Source organism: Artemia franciscana, chromosome 6 (genome assembly GCF_032884065.1).
Source record: "Artemia franciscana chromosome 6, ASM3288406v1, whole genome shotgun sequence".
Taxonomy (NCBI): Eukaryota; Metazoa; Arthropoda; class Branchiopoda; order Anostraca; family Artemiidae; genus Artemia; species Artemia franciscana.
The window spans coordinates 20,759,299-20,770,250 of NC_088868.1; the positions used below are offsets into that span (position 1 = coordinate 20,759,299).

Sequence of the window (10,952 nt, forward strand, 5' to 3'; positions counted from 1 at the left end):
AGTTGTGTTGCAACATTTCTGAGGTCAGTCTATTGGTGAAACAGGGTTCACCAAATTGTCGGGGAAACGTTTTGGGGGGTAAGGGGTTGAAATTTTATCTGGAAAAAATTGTGACTTTGGAGAAATCGTATAGTCCAATGCTTCTGACTCCTCACTGGAAGATGAATCACTATTCCTCCGTCTCCGCGTAACGAGGGTACTTTTTTTGGGAGTAACCATATTTGTCATGGTTACAAATTCATTAAATTTTTCCTCGTCGCTACTATTTTCAAAATATCCTTGTTTAAAATTAAATGGTTTAAGTTCACTTAGTCTAGAGCGAGGTGGTTCATTTTCGTCCTCCGAGGTATTTGGCGTTGAAGGTTGAGGGGTCCATGTTTCTGGGAATTTTGCCCTTTTTATACGACTAACATGGGTTTTATAAGTTTTTCCTGTTTTTGGTTTTAATAGTTTAAATGTAACATTATTATCATACCTCTTAATTATTCTTAACGGTCCTAGGTATCGGCCAGAAAGCTTCTTGCCGTCCGATTTGTTTTCATTTTTTAAGTAAACGCAATCTCCTACTTGGAAGTCGAGTTTACCTTTGACGTTAGGAATACTTTTTGCCTCTTGCTTCCTTTTTGATTTTTCTATCTCTTGTTTTACAAGTTTATAAGTTTTCCTCATTCTATTGATAAATACTTGTTTATAATCTTGAGAATCATTATAATATTGTCGTGACTCTATAATTTCATTATAGGGGATTCTAAAGTCTTGTCCGAATAATATATAAAATGGGTTATAACGAATGACATGGGAATAAGCTGTATTAATTACATTTGTTAAATAAGGTAAGGTTTCGTGCCAATCCCTGCGATTTTCTTTCGTATAAATACTTAAAATATTAGAGAATAGTTTGTGTCTGTTCTCGATTTTCCCATTGGCCTGGGGGTGATAGGGGCTCGATACCAATATACTTATTTGAAGAAAAGACATTAAATCCTTGGTTACTTTTGACACGAAGTTAGGGCCATTATCGCTTAATACTGTATTAGAAATACCGAAATTAAGGAATATTTTAGCAAGTGCTTTTGACGTTGCATACGCGCTTTGATTTTTTTAATGGTTTAGCAAACGTGAAACCAGAAAAGTGATCAATTACTGACAGTACACAGGTGTGTCCTTCATTAGACGTGGGTAGTCCTCCGCTAGTACCATATAAATCAAAAGAAACTATATCAAAGGGGAACCGGGCCGTAGGCATTCTTCCTATTCCTGGATTAGGGTAGACTTGAGGATTTTTTCTTAAATTACATGTTTCACAATTATTAACATAATTTTTTAACTTTGTTAAGGCTGAATCAACGAAAAAGTATTGTTTTAATCTATGGAAGGTCTTATCTATTCCCAGAGGACCTCCCACTTCAGAATGAAAAAATTCAAAAGCGGGTTTTTCCAAATTTGGGGCAACACTGGTATAATGAAAGTTTGATTTCTTTTATCGCTATCGGTCATTATTTTACATAGTATTTGTTCATCTAAATCGTAATAATAATTATCAATTTCTTTTTTAAAAGATTTCATTTCATCGGGTAGCTCTTTATCATATAAGAAATATTCTATTAGCGCAGCACAAATATTATCTTTCTTTTGATGTATTTTTATATTATCTAAAGATAGTGGGCTGTCTTTGTGTTTTTCTTCTACCAAATTATTGGTCTGCATTTTTAAATTTTTATTTTTTGGAGCATGTTTTTCTTTTATCGTGTTAATTTCTTCATTTTCATCTTTTAAGGGGGCATTATCTGGAAACCTACTAAGATAGTCGCATGGGGCGTTTTGTTTTCCTTTGAGATGTTCAAATTCATAATCTAAATCTTGAATTTTTAAGATCCATCTCGCGAGGATTCCGGACGGCTTTTTGAAAGTCTGTAGGTATTGAAGACTTTTATGATCGGAACGTAGTTTAAATTTTCGTCCTACCAAGTAATGTTTAAATTTTTCTAAATGGTGGATAATCGATAATAATTCAAGTTGTGTCGCAGAATAATTACTTTCTCCAGGTATAAGAGTACGCGAAGCATATGCTATAACTTTTTCTTCCCCGTTTATTATTTGGGAGAGAATCGCCCCAATCCCCTTGGTTGAGGCATCCGTTGTAACAACGAATTGTCCTGTTTGGAAATCGGGTAAAGATAAGATAGGTTCTGAAGTCAAAGCCTTTTTCAAATGATCTAATGAATTTTGAGCTATTTTAGACCACGTAATTTTTTGGGGGTTCCCTCTAGTGAGGTCCGTGAGAGGTTTTGCTACTTGTGCGTAATTTCTTATAAATTTTCGAAAGTAGCTCATTAATCCTAAGATTCCTCGTAATTGTTTAATTGTTTGAGGGGGTTTTATATTTTTAACAGATTCTATCTTTTCAGGGTCTGGGGAAATTTGTCCTTGTGTTACAACTACTCCTAAAAATTTTAGTTTGGTTTGAAAAAGATTTACTTTTTCTGGTCTACATTTTAAATTGCCTTCTCTAAATTTCTCAAACACTTTTGCTAGGGTTACTAAATGGTCTTCCGTATATTTGTCCATAGCTATGACGTCATCAACAAAATGATTATGTTATTTAGACCTCTTAATAAATGAAGGAGGGGTCTACACAATGCACTTGAACTGGTTTTTAGTCCAAATGGTACTCTTAAGTATTCATAAGAACCACATTCTGCTGTTGAAAAAGCTGTTTTAAAAACATCGGCCTCTGCTATTTTTACTTGATGATAACCTTGTGTCAAATCTAGGGAAGTAAATATTTTATTTTTATTTGATATTGAATCTAGAATTTCGTCTATTCTAGGTAGGGGAAATTTGTCACTTACTACCTGTTTATTTGAAGCTCTATAATCTACCACTAATCTAAGGTCATTATTCTTTTTCGGGACTAAAATAACGGGGGCAGAGTCTGGGCTTATGCTTGGCCTTATGATTCGATTTTTTTCGAGTTCATGTATTTTGTTTATTAGCCATTCTTTATGTTTATAAGGAATTCTGTATGGTTGTTTTGCAACTGGCGGCCCCGTGGTTTGTATTGCGTGTTCATAAAATGGGATAAGTCCTATGTCGTCTTCAGATGTCGAAAAGAAATCTTTATATTCCCATAATAAGTCGCATAATTTTTGTTTTAATGAAACATCGGTTATGTGACTTAGTTCGAATTTTTCAAGAAATTGAGATCTCGTCAGTGGATATTCTTTGTCAACTTTGATATTATTCACTAAGTTTTTTTCCGAATTTTTCCAATTATTAATATCGGATTCCGATACTATTTGTATCTCTACTAAACATGTACCTTTACTTAGGGTGATTAGGTCGTTTTCGTGGGTGTTCGTTACCCAAATATAACCTTCACCCTTTTCGTAATTTATAATTTGTTCTTCGCAAACTACATTTTTCGGGAGATCTTCCGACAGCGATGCTACCCAAATTTCATTTTTATCATTAACTGGTTCTAACATTTGTGATATTTGGACCCTCTGCATTGATTTAGGGGGAATTTTAGTTTTTCTCACTACGAATCCATAATATTTTTCGTTATGACTTTCTTTTATTGAGTTTAGGATATTATCTTCTGTTTTTTTTCTGGGAGTTTCTATATTCGCTAGTTTTTTCCATAAATATGAAATTTCTTGAATTTGTTTCTCTCTATACTCCTTCATGTTGCCTATGTTTTCCTTTACCTTGTTTGCTTATATGTTATTTATTTCTGATTTGGTTATTGTCGGATAGATAAACTTTGAATTTGCTACATCTAATAATATTTTATTGGCTTTTAAAAAGTTAGCGCATATTATCGCCTCGTATGGAAGATTTTTACAAACTATAAATCGAGTATAGAAATTTCTGTTATCTTTGCGCAAGGTTAGGTACACAGTGCCTTTTACATCCAGGTCATGTCCGGTCACACTTGATAAATTGGGACATATATTGCTCATTCGTCGTTTAATATAATTGGGTAATTTGTTAAATACGGATGTATTTATCACATTTACTGTTGCCCCTGAATCTATAAGGGCTGAGAAATAAATATTTCCTGCATTAAAATTTTCAAATACTGGTAACATATTACTAGTATTTGCACTTAAAAATGGTATAATCACTGGCGGGGACCTATATATTATTTTGCCACCAAATTTTGGTCCTATGAATTTTGGGGGCTTGAGTCGTTTCCCTGGGGTTCCCAGATTTCGGGTGTAGAGTTTTCATTAGTTCTATTTTGGTTTTCTTGATCATTAATTGAAGTTGAGTTGTTATATGGGTTCCGTCGGCTGATAAAGTTACCTCTTGTGTTTCTATTCCAACCATTGTTAGGTTGGTTTGTCCTTCCGCGATACCCTCCGCGATACTGATTCGTACTGCGTTGGAAATTTTGGGTTGGATAATTACCTCTTGTTAAAAAGGTGTTCCCTCGATTGCCTCTAGGGGCGTACCCATTATAGTTTGTCCCCCTGGACAAATGGTTGCTCGATCCCCTAAAATTCGGGCGATAATTATTGTTTGTAGAACAATTTCTTGCAATGTGACCTAACCGGTTACAGGCGTAGCACCTTAGTGGTTCATTATTGGCTTGTGCCCTCATTTGATTATTGGGGGCAAAGCGTACTTGTCTTGGAGGTGTGGTGGTTCGAATTTGATTTCAAAGCGGTTTTGGCGATGATTCTCTGGAGAAAAATCGCGGAGAGGGATTTCTTGATTTTATAGCTGTTTTACTTTCTACCGCATTTATTGATAGTTTTTGATGCTGCAGGACTATGGAATCGATTTCCACGGCTGTCTCTATCTCCTGAACTGCCAGTTCTAAGTTGTCGATATTTTGGAAATTAAGAGACGATATAGTTTTGGGTTGAGTCCCTGTTTAAATACGTTTAGTATTATTTTTTCATATAATTCCCCTTCACCTGGACCGTATCGCGCTTCTGTTGCGATTCTAATTTTATTTAAATATTCCCTGACGTTTTGGGTCTGTTCAACGAACTAGTATCGATGAATCTCTTTTGAAAAGCCTGTTGCAATAACTCTATTGAGTTAATTGTCGAGGTGGTTTCAGTTCCTACGGTATTTTCGATTTGTTTTAAAAATGTCAAAGCCTGTCCTTTTAGTCTTAAGAGTAGCATGTTTTTTAGTACTTTTAAGTCAATTTTTGTCATTTCAACAAATTGTCCTAAATGGATGTTGAATTGATCTACATCTGTATCCCCTTCATAATCAGGTAATGATTTTGCAATTTCTACCGAAGTTGCAATAATTTGTTGCGCTTTTAATAATTCATCTTGTTCCTGAGCCATATTTGTTATTTTAGTTCAGTTTTTCTTTAAGGAATTATTGAAGCTATGCGGTATATAAAATTGTAGTTTTCATTTAAAATTTATTTGTTGTTAACTACTGAAGATTCTAATTGCTTTAAGATGGGGTACACACAAAAAAATACATAAGTAGAAATAAAATTATACTTAACTTAAGTAATGTAAAATTAAATGCACTTAAAAATCAAAAAATAATTTGTAAATAATTATATTTGTCTATGGTAGCAGGTAGTCATGTTGTCAGGCATATACAGTTCCTTTAGTGTCTTTATTGACGACCGTGCCAAATGTTACGGGGGGGGGGGGGTTCTTATAAAGTTATGGATTTCTTATAAAGTTTAAGTTGTTTTGTGACATGGGAGCTTTATAGTTAAGGGATATAGATTGGGAGGGTTCTATTGACCAGTCTCTATAACCTTGGAGACGAAATCATTATCATGACGTTTAGGTCTGCCGAGATGGGCAGATTCCCTTGGGAACGAACCAGTAGACAATAGGAACTGTACCTATACCTTGACTCAAAGACAAACACAATTATTGACAATAATTTTATTTTCTTACTTCATATACAACTTCAGGTAAAATGACTCCAATGAAAGATACCAGTATAAAGTGCATCAAAAAGTGACTACCAAAAAACTGAATTTCACTCCTAACTTTTGGTTCACCTTAAATATCCCGAATCAACCCGGATTTCTAAATTAAGCACTGGGTAGACTGACCTCTGAAATGTTGCAACACAACTCTTATTTTGATTATAAAACATATGGCCTAACCTCCTTGCAAAGGTTTATTATAACGAGGGTTTTCACCTTCTGTTTGTTGACCAGACCAGAAATAGAAACCTGGTTTCTAATTGGCTTTATTCAAAAGTTAGAATCTAAAAGTATCATTTTTTGCTTGCAGTAAGATTTGTACCAAAGGTAAAAAGTATCATTTTATTTGCTTGCTATAAAACTTGTGCCAAAAAGCACAAATCCTATGAGATAATGAATTTACACTTTAAAATCTTTATATGTATAAGAGATTCTTATTTTAAAACCTTCTAGAGTGAATGAATGAGAGATTTGGTTTTGAGTTCTGAAAGGGGGAGGGGGGTTGCTGGTCCATATGTTACATATATTTGTATTTATTGTTCAATTTGTATTTATATTAGTTCAATCAGTAAATAGGGCAAGGACATGAGAATCGTGATCGGTGTGTAATATTCCAAAAATACAAAGTGATGAACAATTAAAAAGTGCCAAATTGTGAATAGTTGAAACTTAATAAAAGTACAAGTGGTAATTCTTTTTATATAATGTTGTATATTTTACACTTTATTGTAAGGATACCTGGGATCAATTGAAAACTAAATAAATACAAAAACAAAAATTTTTTTGAAACCAGGTATTCACGTATAAACCTTATTCATGTCAAGTGATGTATTAATGTAATTCAAGTGTAAGGTGTAGGTGCAATACAAGGTGTAGGTATGTACGTTTTCTTTAGATAATCATTTTTGTGGTGAAAGAATTAAAATAAAAATATTTTAACAATAAGAAACTGTAAGAAAGATAAAACTTAAGGACAGGGGACGTTCTGATTGACGAGGGCGTCAATCTACAGCGGGATAGGGGATATGTAACATATGGACCAGCAACCCCCCTCCCCCTTTCAGAACTCAAAACCAAATCTCTCATTCATTCACTCTAGAAGGTTTTAAAATAAGAATCTCTTATACATATAAAGATTTTAAAGTGTAAATTCATTATCTCATAGGATTTGTGCTTTTTGGCACAAGTTTTATAGCAAGCAAATAAAATGATACTTTTTACCTTTGGTACAAATCTTACTGCAAGCAAAAAATGATACTTTTTTGACTACCAAAATTAGATTCAAAGTTTTGAATAAAGCCAATTAGAAACCAGATTTCTATTTCTGGTCTGGTCAACAAACTGAAGGTGAAAACCCTCGTTATAATAAATCTTTGCAAGGAGGTTAGGCCATATGTTGTATAATCAAAATAAGAGTTGTGTTGCAACATTTCTGAGGTCAGTCTACCCAGTGCTTAATTTAGAAATCCGGGTTGATTCAGATATATAAGGTGAACCAAAAGTTAGGAGTGAAATTCAGTTTTTTGGTAGTCACTCTTTGATGCACTTTATACTGCTATCTTTCATTGGAGTCATTTTACCTGAAGTTGTATATGAAGTAAGGAAAATAAAATTATTGTCAATAACTGTGTTTGTCTTTGAGTCAAGGTACAGGTACAGTTCCTATTGTCTACTGGTTCGTTCCCAAGGGAATCTGTCCATCTCGGCAGACCTAAACGTCATGATAATGATTTCATCTCCAAGGTTATAGAGACTGGTCAATAGAACCCTCCCAATCTATGTCCCTTAACTATAAAGCTCCCATGTCACAAAACAACTTAAACTTTAGTCTCTTGTTACTCTAAAAAAGGCAACAGAACATATAATTTAAAATTGAATTAGCTCCTTTAAAAGTTTCAATGATATTTCTAGCTATTATAGAGTGATATTATTTCTATTGCTTATATGCCCTTTTGAAAACCTGCATGCATACTATTTTTCCTGTAATTGAAACTCCTAAATGCTCTCTAAAAGTTTATCTTAATTCCTTTAGCATCATTAATTACATTAACTATAGTGGTATTATTAAAAGTATATACATATAGTGCCTTCTGGCTAGTGCAAAATTCCCCACAAATTACCTTTAAAGGTCTAAATTAATAATATAAGTTGTTCTTCAGGTGTTGCTTTGTCACCTTTTTGAAAGTCCACAGGCTCATTGTTTGTTTTGATTTAGTTTAATGTCTCCCTTAATATTCCTTAAAAGCTTCACCTTAATACCCTTTGCTTGTGGAATAAAAGAAGTAGCAGTAATAGTAAGAATAGCAGTAATGGCTTTGATGATATTTCTCTTTTATTGAAATAAAAGTCATCACTATTTTCAGTCTTTTACTGTATTGTCTTCTTTTCTTTTTTCTATTTATGCTCTATAATTTTTAAGTTTTGTAGATTGGAGTTCAATTAAATAAATAAATAAAACTGAAAATTTTAGGCATTTGCTATTTGCAGATCAAAAACACAATGAAAATACATAGAGTGTACTGTATATTCATTTATCAGGGAACATGGTTAGGGTAAATCAATGTACCTTTAGGAAGGAAAAGTTTTCAAAAGCTTTTTAGGGCTTCCTTCAAATAGTTCTGTGTTCCTAATGATTAGCCTACTATGTATTAGCAAAAAAAGGCAAGACTTCCAAATCAGCAAAATTCTAATTTGTCTCTTCTTGGTATCTTAGAAAGCAGTAAGATTAGGAAAATTTTGGAAGTGAATCTATAGACTAAAGTATCTCCTGGGAGTGTATTTTGAATTATCTACCTCCACTCCTCCTCTCTGTACAGTGCACTGACGTTTCATAAACTTTGAAAGTCTTTGTGATCTAGAAGTGAAACCTTGAAAATAGATCTTCTGTTATATTAAGTACAACAAAAGTATTTTCAGCTTCACAACTTTGCTTAATCTCAAATTATGAGGTTTTGGAGACCTGTAAATAATTTCCTAAATTTAGGAAAACCTATAGATATGATTTAAAGCTAAACTCAAATAATAAGAATTGCATTTTCAAGATTAAAACCAGAAAAACCAAAACTATAACCTAAAAATTAAGGTATTAAGGTATAATAAACCTATCAAGTAGGTGAATTTCAAAGACTTAAAATCAGAAGAGATTAACATAGTTGCTTGGTAATACCTTCCTGGAGTGTATTTTTGGCCTTGGATTCATTAGGCTACTTGTTCAAAAAACAGAGGCAATTCTAACTGCAAAAAAATCAAGTTTCTAGGTGGTATAATAGAGAAGTTACAGTAGATTAAATGTCAAAAAGTGTGCAGAGTGATCAAAGTGGCCAACTACTGGTCACTTTACCCTACTGAGAGTTTCATTTTCCTAGCCTACACTATTTCTAATTAAGCCAAAAGTAGTTACACTAGAGTTTTACCCAGAAAATTGTTGTGAATTGCTTAAAGTTAAATTTGGTCACATTACACAAGGTTATGGCAAAATTGCATTAACAGTGCTCATTGGACTATATTGACTGGAAAACCTCAGAGTACTGGCTATACTTTTCTTTGGTTTTTGCAGTATTAAGAATAGCCTTATGTGTCCAATTTTTAAAAGAATTGGTTTTTTGTTGGAAAACTGATTTAAAGTAGCCTAGGGTAGCCTCAGTCAACAACATCAATGCATTAGGTATGTTATGAAATATCAGCATCAAAGTAAATTTAGTAAAAAAAAAAAAACTACTGGTAAAATTCAAGTTGATTGACTTCTTGCTATCTCAGAAATGGGTTAGGTTAGGAAAATGAAACTTTCAGGGATGGGTCTACAGGCTAAAGTAGCCAATGTCTTGGGAAGGTATTTTAAAGTACCCACTTCCACTACTTCTCCCTCTAGAGGGCCCTGAAATTTGCCTACATGACAGGTCTATACCAATTGAAATTTTGACAAAACAACATTTTACCTTAATTTTCAGTTAGGCTACTAGTTGCTTTTTCTCTGCCTTTAGTTCTGAAAATGCCATTACTGTTATTTGAGTAGAATTTTGAGCCATATCAATGTTTTTTTCAAAAATGATATGTATTTGCATATCTTTCAAACCTTATAAAATGGAATTGAGCAAATTTATGAAGCTGAAAACAATTTTGTTGTACTTCAATTAAGCAGAAGATCTATTTTGCAAGGTTTCACTTTTATAACACACATATTTTTAAAGGTCATCAAAGGTCAGGGCCTTCTAGAGGGAGAAGGAGTAGAGGTAGTTACTTCAAAATACCTTCCCAGGACATACTTTAGTTTGTAGATTCATCCCTGAAAGTTTCATTTTCATAGCCTAAACCCTTTCTGAGATAGCAAGAAGTCAATTAACTAGAATTTTACAAAACTACCTGTCTTCAAACGTTTTGACAAGAAGCCAAACAATAATCGGAAGATTTTCTTTTTCATTATAGGTAGGAAGTAAGACAGAGTATTTGTGTTCCATGGTATTTAGGTTCATATATTTTGCTTAAATGTCAGGGTTGTCAAATAAAAATCTTGCGGAAGTTTTTAAAAAACTACCGTCTAACTGAACCCCAAGAAACTGGACCCATGTAGCTGAAACCCCATTCAGCGGAACCCTTGAGTAAATGAACTCTCGTGCAACTAAACCTAATTTAACTGAACTCTTCTGTATCTGAACCCCCTCTGCAACTCAATTCCATTTAAGCGAACCCCCATGTAGATGAATCCCCATGGATCTGAACCTCTATGGAACTAAAACCCGATGCAACTTAACCCTGCTGTAACTGAGCCCCTATGCAACTGAGCTCCCTTGCAACTAAACCCCCGTGCAACTGAGCCCTTGTGTAACTGAAGCTTTCTACAACTGAACCCTCGGACACAGTTTTTCAGTATTCTACAAATATGAGGCAGTGTCATGGGGTAAAATACAAATTAGAATCTTGAAATGTTTAACCTCGTGACAATTTTTTGTGTTTAAAGTCATGATACTAATACCAGTAAAGATCATTCATAAAAAACATTTTTTCATTGTTGGGAAGAAAGAAAATC

The 10,952-nt window shown here is 33.7% G+C and overlaps 1 protein-coding gene across 1 annotated transcript in view; it reads right to left on the reverse strand.

Moving 5' to 3' along the window:
• Positions 1-10,412, reverse strand: part of LOC136028173 (dolichol-phosphate mannosyltransferase subunit 1-like) — a 35,304-nt gene extending 24,892 nt beyond the window's left edge. Inside the window, exon 1 of the mRNA XM_065705867.1 lies at positions 10,289-10,412. Within this exon, the coding sequence (XP_065561939.1) occupies positions 10,289-10,398 (110 nt within the window). The 5' untranslated portion in view covers positions 10,399-10,412. The remainder of the gene's footprint in view (positions 1-10,288) is intronic.
• Between the last annotated feature and the right edge of the window lie 540 nt (positions 10,413-10,952).